This window comes from Mustela nigripes, chromosome 1 (assembly GCF_022355385.1).
Source record: "Mustela nigripes isolate SB6536 chromosome 1, MUSNIG.SB6536, whole genome shotgun sequence".
Lineage (NCBI taxonomy): Eukaryota > Metazoa > Chordata > Mammalia > Carnivora > Mustelidae > Mustela > Mustela nigripes.
Window position 1 is genome coordinate 53,542,286 of NC_081557.1, and position 15,592 is coordinate 53,557,877.

The window sequence follows — 15,592 nt, forward strand, 5'->3', positions numbered from 1 at the left end:
ACAAGCAGGGGGAGTAGGAGAGGGAGAAGCAGTCCTCACCCCAGGACCCTGGCATCACAAACCGAGCCGAAGGCAGACATCTAATGACTGAGCCAGCCAGGTGCCCAAGACTAGGATAAAATTTGCCCAAGTTCACACTAGAACGTAGGGCTCAACATTCCTAGTCTTTCTTTCCACTTCCAGAACATTCCCTAGCCCCAGAACTCCATTTCTGCCTATTGCCAGGTCCTTTTCCTCCACACACGATGTCAATATCCCATCGATTAGGGTTTTTTTCTTGACTGCCTGAATAACCGGATTTCTTGGCATCCTGGATTGAAAGTTAAGTCCACTAGCCTGGAGGGCAAGATTAGGGGTTTGCAATGATGGTCTACAAGGGAGGTTGGTCACAAGCACTGCCTAGGAAAAAGATGACTAGGGATGAAGGGAGACCAGTTTTTAAAGACCTGTTTAAAGGTCTTTGAGATTATGCCTTGCGTTGGCACACTTGACCAACATGTGCGCCTCCACCACCAGACCGTAGTTCCTAAGGGCAAGGACTTGGCTTCTAAAGTGAAGGGGACTGATTCACTGAACAGTTCCCTGTGCTCACCACCATGCCAAGGACTTTATATTTGCTTTAACAACAACCCTGCAGGATGGAAAGACTCAGAAAGCATAAGTAACAGGGATGGTAAGCACACTCCATTTCCAGATGAATCTCATTCAGAGTAAAAAGAGTTGAACACACTATTCCAGGAGGCTTGGCGTGGGCCCTGGGCATATGAATTTGTGCTAAGGTAGCAGGTGGTTCTGAGGCAGCCAAACCAATGTCTGGGAACCACTGATCTGTACTCTGGCTTCACCCCCAGTAATCTCTGAGATGCTGGCCATTGAGAAATAAGTCCTAGTCCCAGCCACTTCAGGCAAGCCCTGCCTAGTTCCTTGGCAGCATGAGGGCATGGGGGACAGACAAGCAAATGGGCCCATTGCTCTTAAGAAATGCAATAACGGAAGCTTGGTCTCAGTCAAGAGCTTAGGAGAATGGAGCGTCTCCACAGGACCTCACACAGAGTCTGGGTCCCACAATATCTGTGGTTCTGAATAAAAGTTTCTGGCCCCTCACTTAGTAAATGTATGGCTTGTCTTCACACCAACCCTGGGTCCCAAGAATTAAACCAGTAAGTTACTTAAGCCAGTAAGTTTAAATAGCTGCTGTATGCGGAGCTTTCTATCAGGTCCTGCCTAGAGTGGGGTCATACAAAGAAAGAAGGGGCCCTGTCTTCTTGGAGCTGAAAGTTGGATATTAAGAGAATAAGCTTTACCTTTGTGACCCAGCATGAGCATCAGAAGCAAAAGTGGGTCAGCTGGGGAGAAAGGCTTCCAGGAAACTGCCTGAAGGGAGAGGAAAAGCAAAGGGAAGGCTCCTGCGGTCAGAGGAATAAGGTAGCAGTAACTCACACCATATTTTGCATTTGCTTCGGCAACAAATGCCTACTGTGTGAACAAAACGGATATGGTTGCTCCCCAGGAACCTGTACGGTATAGTGGACGAGGTTGACTCCAGCCAGGAAATCATGATAAGTGCCGTCATGGGGGACATGGTGCTCTGAAATTGTTAACAGACACGTCGACCCAAACAAAAAGGTCAGGCAAGGCTTCTTTGAGGAAGTGAGTTTGAGCTGAAGTCCGTGGGGTGAGTCAAGCAAGGAGGGGAGGGAAGAATGTCTGCAAAGGGCACAGCGGCAGGGAGAACACTATGAGTCAAGAGTGAGGGGCTGGTGTGGGCTCAGGCTGGGGAGGGGAAGGGGAAGGAAGGGCCTTGCACGTGCAGAGCTGTGGAGCTACGCCTGGAGGAGGCAGGGCCAGGCCACAAACATGTTATGCTCTGCTTCATGGGAGGGAATTATGCTATCCCAGCTATAATGGAGGAGTAAGATGCAGGTGGCTGTAGGATCGGCGGGTGAGGGATGATTTCATGCCTGTAGGTCCAGGGATGTTCTAACTGAAGACAGCCCGTTTGAGGTAAGCTTTGAAGGAAAACAGGAGTTTGTCTGGCTGTGTGAGTGGGAGGGAGGTGGTGGTGGAGGTCTTGGGAGATAGGATGTTTCAGGCTAAAGGCACAGTGTATTCAAAGAACTGGAGCCTTAGAAAGATGTAGATCACTTGGAAAACAGCAAGAAGTTGATTTGGGGCAAAGTGTGCAGAGATCTCCCCGTTGATCCTTCCTTGGGATCCTAAGTCTGCCTGCCCTCCCTCCTTGGAGGTGTGATTTTGTGTGTGTCTCCGCTCATCTTCCCCCACAGGACAGGACTTGGCCAACATCGTGGACCACAGCTTTTATAACTGGCTTCTACCAGCGCATGAATGGATGAGGTCACCAGGGAGGCCTGGGGAGAGGACAAAAGAGTGGGGAAAGGGGTGCGTGGAAGGTTCAGATATTGCCTTCGTGAGATTAAAGGCGCTCATCAGCAATAACCACAACCCCCTGGGGGCTCATTACATGCCTGGCGTTGCGCTTTACTTCATTGCAATACCTCCGCGGGAGGCATCCTCGCGCCCTTTCCCAGGGGACGAAACAGAGGCCCAGAAAGGTGATTGCACCAGTTCTTGGTGCAGGGGACCACTTGGGGAACCGGATCTTTTGGGCTGAGCGTGACCCTGCTCTCTGTCTCCTGCAGCGTGGCGTCATGGACAAGATCCTGGAGGCGGTGGTGACGTCCTCGTACCCCGCGAGTGTGAAGCAGGGGCTGGTGCGGCGCGTGCTGGAGGCGGCGCGGCAGCCGCTGGAGCGGGAGCAGTGCCTGGCGCTGCTGGCGCTGGGCACGCGCCTCTACGTGGGCGGAGCTGACGAGCTGCCCCGTCGCGTGGGCTGTCAGCTGCTGCACGTGGCCGGCCGCCACCACCCCGACGTCTTCTCCGAGTTTTTCAGCGCACGCCGCGTGCTTCGCCTGCTGCAGGGGGGCGCCGGCCCGCCGGGCCCCCGCGCGCTCGCCTGCGTGCAGCTCGGCCTGCAGCTGTTACCTGAGGGCCCCGCAGCGGACGAGGTGTTCGCGCTGCTGCGGCGGGAGGTGCTGCGCACGGTGTGCGAACGCCCGGGGCCCGCGGTCTGCGCGCAGGTGGCGCGGCTGCTGGCACGACACCCGCGCTGCGTCCCCGAAGGCCCGCACCGGCTGCTCTTCTGCCAGCAGCTGGTGCGTTGCCTCGGCCGCTTCCGCTGCCCGGCGGAGGGCGAGGAGGGCGCTGTGGAGTTCCTGGAGCAGGCCCAGCAGGTGAGCGGGCTCCTGGCGCAGTTGTGGCGGGCCCAGCCTGCCGCCATCCTGCCTTGCTTGAAGGAGCTGTTCGCCGTCATTTCCTGCACAGGTGCGTGTGAGGAGGGCCCGGGGCCGGGGAGGGGGCGCCCAGCCGCTTGGGCGCTGGCCAGGTGATTGTACGTGCAGGGTCTTGTGCTTGGCATGCCTGTGTCAAGGTATGACGGGGTGGGGGTGTGTGTATGCGTTCGCACTTAATGCACAGGTCGGGGAATGAAGCGTCCCTTAATTAGCAGGGCTCTTCTGAGCCCCTGCCATGGGTCCCATCCTGTGGTGGGTGCTGGGCACATATGGAGGAGCGGACCCAGATCAAGCTGGCCAAGAGGAAGACCGGGGCTGAGCGGAGACAACAGAGAGGCATAGGGGGATGTCATCATGCCCTTTGGGTCAGGTGGGTTTCGTAGAAGTGGTGCCTTCTGATACAGGCTTTGAGAGCTGGACAACAGCAGGGGCAAGGCGTTGAGGGCAGGCAGGGGCGAAGTTCTGGACACACGATGGAGCCTGTACATCTCAATTCTGAAATGTGAACTTTTGGTCCTCCATCGACAACTGTTGAACTTGGACTACAGTTATAAATGAGCGAAATAAGATCTGTGCCTTTCCTGATTATAGGGTTATTCAGTTGAAAGGAAGAGAAAGCACCTGGCAGGAGAAAGAACCAAGCTCCCATGTATAAGCCCTTATCCATTTGGACAACACATTTTGATAACTAAATGTTCTTTTTCACCTCTAGGCCTTTGTGTGGTTCCACCTGGAATGTCCTCCCTCCCCTCCAGTCAAACAGCCCTTCTATCTGTTCTTGCCAGCTCCATTGTTACCCTTTCTTACAGACCTTGCCTATATAGGTGCAGATTGGGTGAGGGGTGGGGTCAGTGCTTTTGTCTGTGCTCAGACAAAAGCCATGGGCCCCAAAGCCATGAGTTAAGGTGGGGAGGTGGCCCCAACGTGCTCTTTGCAGAAGCTTAGTCTAGTTCCTTGGCAGCATGAGGGCATGGGGGTTTGTGGGAGGTGAGGAGCCTACCTGCCTTGCTAAGCTCATCCCAGCCCCCACACCATTCCAGAGGAGGAGCCGCCTTCTAGCGCCCTGGCCAGTGTGGTCCAGCACCTACCGTTGGAGCTTATGGATGGTGTCGTCCGGAACCTCAGCAATGATGACAGTGTGACAGATTCTCAGATGCTCACTGCCATCAGCAGGTGGGCTGAGGACCGGGTGGCGGTCAGGTCTCTCTCCCTCCTTCCACTGAGTGGGATTGCTGGGCTAGATTTAGTGTCAGAAGGCCCAGGACCTCATGCTTTTTTCATTCATCCACCCTTTTTTGAGCCCTGCTCAGTGCCTGGCCCAGGGCTGGATGTGGGAGATGAAAAGAACCTTCCTCGAGCAGTGCTCTCAGGTTGGGTGCCAACTGTGTGATCCTGGACAAGTCGGTGAACTCTCTGAGCCTCAGTTTCCACCTCTGTAAAGATGGTATAAGAAGTTGTCAGGGTTCTATGGGGTCATACTGGAAGCTGCAAGTATGTTACAAAGTGTTTTTTGAGTTTGGCAGGTGTGATAAATAGAATTTGGGTGGTTTTTAGCTCACAGCTTTTGCACATTCCCTCACTTTGTTTGAATGTCGTTGTACTTGTGATCTAGCCACACCTGCCTATCCAGTGATCCCAGAATATGCTGCCTTCCCTCCTGCCTATAGGCCTTTGGCTTTGTAGAACCCATTCACCTGGCATGCCTCCCCCACCATGCTTTCCATACCTGTGTGCAGATCTAACATCACCATCAGGCCTTCCAGGAATTTTTGGTTTTAGTTCTTAAAAGTGTGGGCTCTAGAGGCAAGCTCATTGGGTGCAGATCGTGGCTCTACTACTTCTTGCCTGTGTGATTTGGGGCAAGTTACTCCACTTCTGTAGGCCTCTGCTTCCTCATTTATAAAATGTAGTGTAATTGAGTCCACCTGTGGGGTTGTTGCAAAGATTATATAAAATGAGATAATACATGTAAAGTGTTTAGAGCAGTGATGGTAGCCAGTGTCATCGTAATGACTATTGGTTTGGTCTCTCTTTATGAGTCTAAAAGTAATGATATAATGCCATTTTCCTGGGCACGAACTATGTGGTAGCTTCATGCTCTATGCACAGAAGCATTATCTTGTGGGGGTCAGTTGGGTTAATATATGTAAGGCAGATGGAGTAGTGCTTGGTCCAGAGTGGATACTATTAGGGTTAACTATTATCACATCTTTTAATCATACAGCAACTCTGTGAGGGAGGTTTTGTCCCCATTTTACAGAGAGAAACTGAGGCTAGAGAGGGTGACTTGTTCTAGGCCACAAGCAAGGGTTTGCTGGAGCCAAAGCTACTTCCAAAGGGGAGTAGTGCTGCTTCTGCTCTTGGGCCCCATGGTTCAGGCAGGGACAGCTGAAAGCTCCATTCTGCCCCTGCAGTCTAGTGTGTGGGGTGAGGTTTGGGGTGTTGAGAGTATGCTTAGCTGGGAGCCCCAGTCTCTGCCAGATGCTTGTGCTGGGCTCATTTGCAGTTCTCAGAGTTGTCTTATCCATCTCACGGACCCCTGTGCATGTGTGGGTCAGTGTGGGGTCTCAGGACATTCTAGCTTATCCCTGGGCTACTCCCATCCAGGCATTGGGCCTCCCCGGTCCTTGTGTCATTGTTGCTTCCTTCTCCAGGATGATTGACTGGGTGTCATGGCCCCTGGGGAAGAACATTGACAAGTGGATCATTGCACTGTTGAAGGGCCTGGCCGCTGTTAAGAAGTTCAGCATCTTGATTGAGGTTTCACTCGCCAAAATTGAGAAGGTTGGTGGGCCCCTGTCCTAGCCCTGGCTTATGGCTTTTTCCATTTTGCTCTTGCCGGGGACAGTATGGGTCTGGGAGGCAGAGCACTGGGGCTCCCACCCAAGCTTGCTGTGACTCGGGACAATTCACTTTACTTCTATGGGCCTTAGATTTCGCCCATTCATTCCTCTGCTCATTCAAGAATGTGTTGGTCTATCTGTCACTCTGTCCCTCCCATCAGATGTCTGTCTTGCTATCCATCTGTCCATCAACCTGGATCTGTGAGTCTGTGCTCTTGGTTCTGCATGGGTCTACTGCTTCAGCTCTAGTGTGTCTGACCACCTCTTAGGTCTGTGGCTGCACTTGGCATCTGGGGTCCAGGCCTGGGGAACTTCTGACCAGCTTCTCTCTCCCAGGTTTTCTCCAAGCTTCTGTACCCCATTGTCCGGGGAGCTGCCTTGTCTGTCCTGAAGTACATGCTCCTGACCTTCCAGCACTCCCATGAGGCCTTCCACTTGGTAAGGACCCTATGTGCTGCTCTGAGGAGGGGTGGTTCTCCATCTCCCACTGGTTTGTTTGGCTGGAATGCATTCATGCTCTCTCTATTGGGGTTGGGGGTTTGAAGCCCAAGACCTTGAAGTCCTGGACGTTAGGACTGAAGGAGACTTGAAACTCTGTTTTACAGACAGGAGACGAGAGAATGTGTATGGCTTCACCACACGCCCACAGTAGAGTGACAGCCCTAGAATGAGGATGGCTAATGTTGCCTAGGACCCTGCTGTGTGCCAGGCATGGTACTAAAGACAGTACCTATACTGACTCTTAAGTTCAGCCCTAAGAGGGAGAATTCTATCATTTTTTCTGATTTTTAACTGAGGAAACTGCAGTTTAGGGAGATTAAACCACACACAGTGTCTGGGACAAGTGATATAGGAAGATTCTAAGTTTGTGTGAGTGATACAGGAAGATTCTAAGTTTGTCTGACTTCTGACCCTGTATTCTTCTGATATACCCTGCTGCCGATCAGCACCAGGTGGCCTGGCTTCCAGCCCAGGGCCCTTTCTGTTATCTTTGGGGCCATCCCTCCTGAAGGACAGCCTGTAGTTCTTGTTGGGGAGGAAGGAAGGGCTACCCTCTTGCCTTCCTTTCCCTAGACCTGACTTGCAGATGGGGCCCTAGATTTCGATGGCTCCTGCTCAGGACAGAAATTTCATGCTTTCCAATTTGCTGCAGTGGGAAAAAGCATAGAACCAGGCTTTGGGGTACTGGGGGTTGAGTCCCATCTCTGCCATTTGCCAGATGTGGTGACCTTGGACCAGGCACTTACCTCTCATGTTTGACATGTAAATGTTTGGTGAAAGAATGGTGGTAGAAGGAAGAGTAGCCCTTGTCACTCAGGCCTCAGGCTCTCCTGGCAGGTCAGTTGGCTGTGGCTTAACAGCTGGGGCTTGGGCCCAGGCTATGCCTCAGCTGTGAGGAGGGAATTGTTTATTCCATTTAACAGATGAAGAAATGGAGGCAGGATATCCAAGGTCACATGTCTTGTAAAAAGAGTCCCTTGCCTGCATAGCACAGAGTTCTATGTAGGCAAGAGGGATGGTGGCCAGGTGGTCAGACGTCCCTGCCTTGAGGAGCTCCGGGTATTTTCATCACTGACCACCAACACCTGTCTTGCATTGTAAATGGTACTGAGCCTGATCTTGCTCTGCTCTCACAGCTCCTCCCTCACATCCCGCCCATGGTGGCCTCTCTGGTCAAGGAGGACTCCAACTCGGGGACCAGCTGCCTGGAGCAGCTGGCGGAGCTGGTCCACTGCATGGTCTTCCGGTTCCCGGGTTTCCCAGATCTCTATGAGCCTGTCATGGAGGCCATTAAGGTGAGTGATGTTCTCCCCCTCCTTCCTTGCCCTGCTTCAAAAAGGGTGCCAGCTGGGGCCTTGCTTAAGCCCGCAATATAGGTTAATGGCACCCCCCCCCCATCATTTGGTCTCTACCTGTGTCCTCTCACCTCCCCTCTCCCATCCTGTGCTTCAGGCACTCTGAGCCACCTGCCCTTTCTGTAGCTGGTCATTGCTCAAGATTGCGCTTGGCCTTTGCATATGCCATTCTCTCAGACTAGAAACCCTCCTCTTGTTTCGCCTGCATATCTCCTGTTCCCATCGAGTCTTACTCATTAAGGCTCCACCCAAGAGTTACCTCCCTCAGAAAGCCTTCTCTGACAACTCTCGATACCCTTCCATACCTCAGGCTGGGTGACTTTTTTGGGGCTCCCTCAGCTCCCACATCCCTTTGTCATGTGTTGTCACTGTCTGCCTATGTCTGTTTCCACCCGCACCCCCCACCCCCCGCCCAAGCAGGGATTGTTATAAGTGTTCACATGGCTTTACTGCTGCCCTGCTTTGTGCCAGACCCAGGCTGGGAACTGGGGACATAGGCACGAGGCAGCCCAAGTCACCTCCACAGAGGAGCTTGTAGCCTAGCGGGGTGACAGGCTTGCACAGAAGTAAGGAAAGTCCTGTGAGGAATGAGAGAAGGGAAGGATCATCTCCAGTTAGAGGAGGAGGCTACAAGGATGAAGGGGCTTCTGAGCTGGGCTTGCTAGGTTGTTAGGACAATAGCTTTTGTGGGTAGTGCCACATTTGACCATATTTTCCGCGTATTTTGTTTTTTAATGCTCGTTAAGATGCAAGAAACAAGAAGCAGGTATTGTTGCCCGAATTTCGTAGACGAGGGAAATGAGACTGCAGAGGCTTGGTGACTTGTGCAGTCATGGAGGTAGTGAGAGACACACACAGGCAGGGTGCGTGATTGCTGAGCCCTTTCCTCTCGCGTGATACAGAGGGCAGGTCTGGGCGTGGGTGAAAGATGTTTAGGTAGGTGGTGGCCCTTACAGAACCTGTGATCTGACTTCCATTTCTGTAGCACAGCAGATAGGTAATGTGGAAAGCATCCTCCTGCAAAGCACCTAGAAATGCTTGTTAAAATATAACAAACGTCTTTTTAAGTACATAGCTGAGCTTGCAAGAAAGTAATGGGGAATCCCCAGGGGCCAAAACGGAATCGAGAACTGGAATCCAGAATGGTAAATGAGGGATGATGCTCTTGTGCCCTGTAGTGGGGAGGGAGTGGGGAGCGTATAACTGTAGTCACTAAACCGCTTGAGCTTGCAGGGACAGGAGGTGATGCTTAGGGCCTGCTCCCCTTGGGGCATTAGCAGTAAGAGGCCCATGTAAGTCAGGACCCAAAAAGGCTTTTGCTGCTAGTGAAAGAGTGATCTAGAAAAAAAAATACAAACATGGTCTCGCATAGATTTCAAGGAAACTTTTCTGGCTTAGTCTGCATTATGGATTGGGAAAAGTGAAATTTGTCATCATTGGCCTGCTCTTGTGGGTTTAGGGGTTCAAGTTCTCATTGTCTTCGGGGTTGTGGGCATTCACATTAAAAGTAGTTATGAACTAGTAATACCCTAGAGTTGCCTTGTAGAAACAGAAATGAAAGTGCTTTCAATTCACAAAGATAAACCTCTACTAAAGATGAGTTTATAATCCAAAAATTATAAAACACGGAAGGGAACAATCTACCACGAGTGAGAGTCAGTTGATAACTTGAAACAAAACCTCTGGCATTTACTTAGATCATCTCAGGTTTTCCAGCTTTGCAGGAGAATGCATTTATTTTTAAATGGAGAACACCTACAAGAGAAGCCTGTCACTGGAGGTAGATGAGCAGAGGAGACAGAGCTTTGACTTGCTGGAAGTGACTGTTACTGTTTCCTGCTAGCTTGGGAGCTTCTGGTGGGCAGGGACCATGTCAGGATTTCTGTGCCCAGCAAGTATCTCTGTGATCTCTGAGTGAATGAATGTGACTGTCGTGTGAAAAATGCAGTTGTGGAGGCATGAGCAAAGAGGAGGGAGCATGGCCTTGCACTGGGCACTGAGGGAAACCCACACTGAGTGAGACTTGGGCTTTTCATGCTAGGGTCTATTGCCCGATCTGGGCGACAATGGATCTGTAAATACCGGTACCACTAGGTGCAGGCAGCAAGGTATAGAACACGTGTGTACCCCACTTGAGATCCTGGGATGTCTTCTAGAGGGGGGCTGTAGGAGTGAGGCCTTGAGGGATGGGAACTGGGAGAATGGGGCATCCGCAGGTGTGTCCAAGGGAGAGGCGTGGGAGTGGGAACGTGCAGTTTGTCAGTGGAGTAGAAGGGACATTGGAAAGATCAGACTGGAGGGCCTCAGACCAGACCAACTCTGCTTCCTCTAGCAGATATGGGCCTCTCAAACCTTTCCTCCAGAGTACTGGAGCCCAGAAAGGGGCTGCTTACACCAAGCAGGCTGACACAAACTCAGTGTTTCTCTGGAATCTCCTTTTATCTCTGAGATTCAAGTACATATTTTATAAACATTTGTTTTAAGGCAGACCTTTTTCTTCCTTGAATATTAGAGAATGTGGCTCCAGGGAGATGTGCTACGTTTGTCCTGTGGCTTTGAATACCTCTTGGTATGAGCCAGTGTGGGAAGCAAGGCAGCAAAGTATCCATAGAATGTTATTGTTTATAAAACTTTACATGTTTTTTTTGAACACATCCTTCCTTGAGGCTCCTTTATAAGTAAATTTGGGAAAGTTCTCTCAGGCAATTTCTCTGGGAGCTGTGGTTCTTGCTAAGGGAGCCATTGTATGTCACATGAGAAACTTGAAACCAATTTCGTAGTGTTCTCTCTCTTTTTTTTAAAAGAGTACCAGAGTAGCTTCTTTGGAGAAAATGACTTTTTTTCCCTAGTGTCGATAATTTTGCATCATGCGTATGTGCACATGCATGAGCTTCTGTCTTTCTGCCTTTTTGTCCCTATTCATGTGTCGTATGGGGGAGTGGGAATTGGATAGGGAACAATAGGAAGACAAAAGGGGCTAAGAATGGGCTAAGAAGATAGTAAGCCCATTGTTTTTTGTTTTTTAATTTAGAGATGGGGAGGGGCAGAGGGAGAGGGAGAGAGAATCTTAAGCGGGGTTCCCTTTCACAACCCTGAGCTCAAGACCTGAGCTGAAATCAGACACTTACCCATCTGTGCCCCCAGGTGCCCCAAGCCTTTATCTTTTTAATGTTGCCTTTGGCAGCTCCTGTATTTTTATCATCTGTGATAGGTGACTGATCTGATAAATGTTCCTGGGAAATGAGTGTGCACAAATGTTAAACCACTTGTTGAGTAGGACCTTCTACGGTGGCTGGATGGTGTATGCTGGGGTTACCAGGGCCTTCAGTGCTAAGCTGGTTTGAAAGTTTGGAGGCTTGCACAAATCTAGGTCTGTGCTCAGGATCTGGAAACAATAGGGCTTTAAGGAATGCCACTAAAATCTAACAAGTAGTTTTGTGTTATGCTTAGGAGTTTTTCTTTAAAATAGATTAGAATCCGTGCTGGGGAATGTTCTTTTAGGTGCATCTGTTTTAATGTATGAGAGTGAGTAAGAAAGCATGCTAATCCCTGAGTCCTTGACCTAGGATCCATATCTCAGGACCCTCCCACCATCCTGTCTGAGATTATGCTGGCGGGGTGGAGGGGGGGGGGCGGTTGTTGGCCGCTAATTAAACCTGATGGCAGACCTAAAAGGAGGAGGGCTCAGAGGAGCCTTATTGTATGCAAGTGCTGTGAAAATATGGAGTGCCAAAATAATACAAAGTAGGAGTAGCCTCCTTGACAAATGAGGAAATGGAGTCAGAGAGTCTCACTGACCATTGCCAGGCAGTTAGGACCAGAGTCAGGATGAGGCCTGAGATCTTGACATTGTCTGGCTGGTGGGCCTGTGTTGTCATTGCTTACAGTCTGTCATACCCTGGGCTCCTGTAAGAACACATGGACTCTTTATTTATTGTCTGTATGTGCTTGGAAAAATTTTTTTTCTGCCTCTTAGTTTTTTCACCTATGAAATGGGCATTTTACATCTTCTTAAGGCAGTTCTGGCATGAAAGGTGATCTAGAAGGCCCATGTGTCAAAATGAGAACCTAGAATAAGTTCGGAAGCAGAAGGCTGTTAACATGTATATCTGGGACATTTGTGGGGTGGTGGGCTTGGGTGGGGTTGCGGTTGGCTGTAGTCCAAGAAGGCTTTCCGGAGGAAGTGATATTTTTAGAGCTGACCGTGGTCCCCACCATCCTGCTGGCTTTTCCCTCCTCAGGACCTCCATGTTCCCAATGAGGACCGCATCAAGCAGCTGCTGGGGCAGGATGCCTGGACCTCGCAGAAGAGTGAACTGGCTGGTTTCTACCCCCGGCTAATGGCCAAGTCAGACACGGGCAAAATTGGTTTAATCAATCTGGGCAACACATGCTACGTGAACAGCATCCTTCAGGCCTTATTCATGGCTTCTGAGTAGGTGCTGCTTTTGAATTTCCTGTCTGCCCCTCCTTCTCTTCTTTGGGCTCCCAGGTGTGTGGGGTGGAGATGAGGGGTTGGAGAGGGTAGTGGGGGGGTGGTGGTTGGAGAGGATGGGGCCTTCTTTGCATTGGTGGCATAATTTCCTGAGGTTTGTGGGCACATGAAGAGGCAGGTGAGCAGTCCCTGAGAGCTTCAGACCATTGACAAGGCAGTAGGATGAGACTGGATGGGAAATTGAGATGGGACTTTGTGGACTAGGCTATGGTGGGAAGGGGTCTACTCTGGGTTGGTCAACATCACTGATTTTTTCCCTGGAGTCCAAGGGAATGGATTGTGTTTTCCACTCACTCTGGTATTAGGCAGTCCCTGCCCCCTTATTAAAATATAATCTTTATTGGCAATGGCTACCTATCTAACTTCAGGCTTGATTAAAGATCACTCAGGGTTTCAGTCACAGAAGTAGACATCTTTTCTTCCCCCAGTTTTTTTTTGTGTGTATGTGTGTGTGTGTGTATGTTAAAATGTACATAAAATTTACAATATTAACTATTTTAATTGCACAACTCCATAGTGGTAAATACATTCACATCGTTGGGCGATTATTTCCACCATATAACTCTTTTCATCTTGTGAATCTGAAATTCTATACTTCCTGAACAATAACGTCTCAGATTCCTGTTCTCCCTTCCCCCAGGCTCTGGCAACCCCATTATACTGGCAACCCAAGTGTTGCTTTTCCATTTTGGCCATTGGGAATACTGCTGCGATGAGTGTGGGTGTACAAATAGCTCTTTGAGATCCTGCTTTCCATTCTTTCGGGTATATGTCCCGAAGTGGAACTGCTGGGTCGTAGGGTTGTTCTGTGATTAACTTTTTGAGGAACCTGCATGCTGTTCTCCACAGTGGCTGCACCACTTTACATTCCCACCAGCAGTCCACTTGGGTTCCATTTTCTCTACATCCTTGCCAACATTTTTTTTTTCTTTCTAAGAGAGCCGAGGGAGGGGGAGAGAGAGAGAGAGAGAGAGGATGAATCTTAGGCAGGCTCCACGCCCAGTGCAGAGCCCAAGGTGGGACTCTGAGCTCATGACCTGAGCCAGAATCAAGAATTGGTTGCTTAACTGACTGAGTCACCCAGGCACCCCTCTGTTTTATTGATAGTAGCATCCCAGTGGATGTGAGGTGGTATCCCATTGTAATTGTGATTTGCATTTTTCTGATGATTAGTGATGATTTTCTGATGAAAGTTGAGCATCTTTTCATGAGCTCTTTGGCCATTTCTATATCTTCTTTGGATACTCTGAAGTGGAAATGCTGGATCACAAGGTAGTTCTCTATTTTTAATTTTTTAAGGTACTCTGTACTGTTTTCTAGAGTAGGTATACCAGTTTACATTCCCATCAGTAGTGTGTAAAGATTCCTTTTGTTCCAGGTCCTTGCCAACATTTGTTATTTCTTGTTTTTGAAATAGCCATTCAGACAAGGGTGAGGCGATACCTTATTGTGGATTTGGTTTCCCTAATGATAGTGATGTTGAGCACCTCTTCAGGTTCCTGTTGGCCATCTTCTTTGAAAAATGATCTTTTGAGATCCTCTGCCTCTTTTTTAGTAGGATTGCTTTTTTCTTGTTGAGTTGTCTGAGTTCTTCATATATTTTGGCTATTACTGACCCCTTATCAGAAAGGCGATTTGCAAATATTTTCTCTCATTTTTTTTAGGATGCTTTTTCATTTTGTTGATGGTTTCCTTTGATGTGTAAGAGCTTTTCAATCTGATGTAGTCCCACTTATTTTGCTTTTGTCACCTTTTTAAAAAAAAGTTTTTAGTTTTTATAAACATATAATATATTTTTATTCCCAGGGGTATAGGTCTGTGAATCGCCAGGTTTACACACTTCACAGCACTCACCATAGCACGTACCCTCCCAAATGTCCATAACCCCACCCCCCTTTGTCATCTTTATTTTTAAGTCAGATCTAAAAAATCATTGCCAAGGTGAGGCCAAGGAGCTTATAGACTGTGCTTTCTTATGGGAGTTGTATGGTATTGGGTCTTAACATTCAGTTTAATTTAACGTTTAAATCCATTTTGAGTTGATTTTTGTGTATGGTGTGAGATAAGGGTTTGGTTTCATTCCTTTGCATGTGGCTTTTCTGTTTTCATAGCACTGTTTACTGAAGAGACTGTCCTTTCCCCACTGTATATTCTTGGCTCTTTTTTGTATATTGACCATATAAGCATTTTTTTTTTTTTTTTTTTTTGCCTTTTTTTGGGGCACTCTTTTCGGTTGCATGGATCTCTTGATCTTTTTTTTTTTTTTTTAAAGATTTATTTATTTGACAGAGAGAAATCACAAGTAGACAGAGAGGCAGCCAGAGAGAGAGAGAGAGGGAAGCAGGCTCCCTGCTGAGCAGAGAGCCCGATGCGGGACTCGATCCCAAGACCCTGAGATCATGACCTGAGCCGAAGGCAGCGGCTTAATCCACTGAGCCACCCAGGCGCCCCTCTCTTGATCTTTTTATGCCAGTACTGTATTGTTTTTTATTACTATAGTTTTGTAATGTAGTTTGAAATCCAGAATCATGATGCCTGCAGCTTTTTCTTTTTTAAAGTTGCTTTGGGTATTTGAGGTCTTAGATAGCTCCATACAAAGTTTAGGGTAGTCTGTTTTATTTCAATGAGAAATGCCATTGTCAATTAGATAAGGATTGCATTGAATTTTAGATTGTTTTAAGTAGTACGAACATTTTAACAGTGTTCTTCCAGTCCATGAACACAGAATACCTTTCCGTTTATTTGCATCATCTTTAATTTCTTTCATCAATGATCCTCATTCTGACACATTGTCAGACCAGGGAAGTAGCCTAACACTGTGTCACAATACGTGCCTTGTTTACTTTGCTTTATCTCATCACATGGGCATTTTATCATCTCACCTCATTACAGGAAGAGGGTGAATACAGTATAGTAAGGTATTTTGAGAGAGATCGATCATGTTCACATTACCCTTATTATAGTATGTTGTTATATTTTATTGTTAGTTGGTAACATCTTACAGTGCCTTATTTATAAAATAAACTTTATCATAGATATGTATAGGAAAGAACAGTATATATATATATATATATATATATATATATA

General features: G+C 48.6%; 1 protein-coding gene across 3 annotated transcripts in view; it reads left to right on the top strand.

Moving 5' to 3' along the window:
* USP35 (ubiquitin specific peptidase 35) overlaps window positions 1-15,592 on the top strand; it is a 51,848-nt gene that overhangs the window by 3,727 nt on the left and 32,529 nt on the right. The window contains exons 2-8 of one of the 3 annotated variants that reach the window (XM_059411741.1): window positions 2,286-2,400; window positions 2,661-3,342; window positions 4,352-4,484; window positions 5,966-6,095; window positions 6,491-6,592; window positions 7,792-7,950; window positions 12,252-12,445. In XM_059411741.1, the coding sequence (XP_059267724.1) occupies window positions 2,347-2,400; window positions 2,661-3,342; window positions 4,352-4,484; window positions 5,966-6,095; window positions 6,491-6,592; window positions 7,792-7,950; window positions 12,252-12,445 (1,454 nt within the window). In that variant the 5' untranslated portion in view covers window positions 2,286-2,346. The other 2 variants (XM_059411759.1, XM_059411750.1) reach the window with 2 other exon arrangements.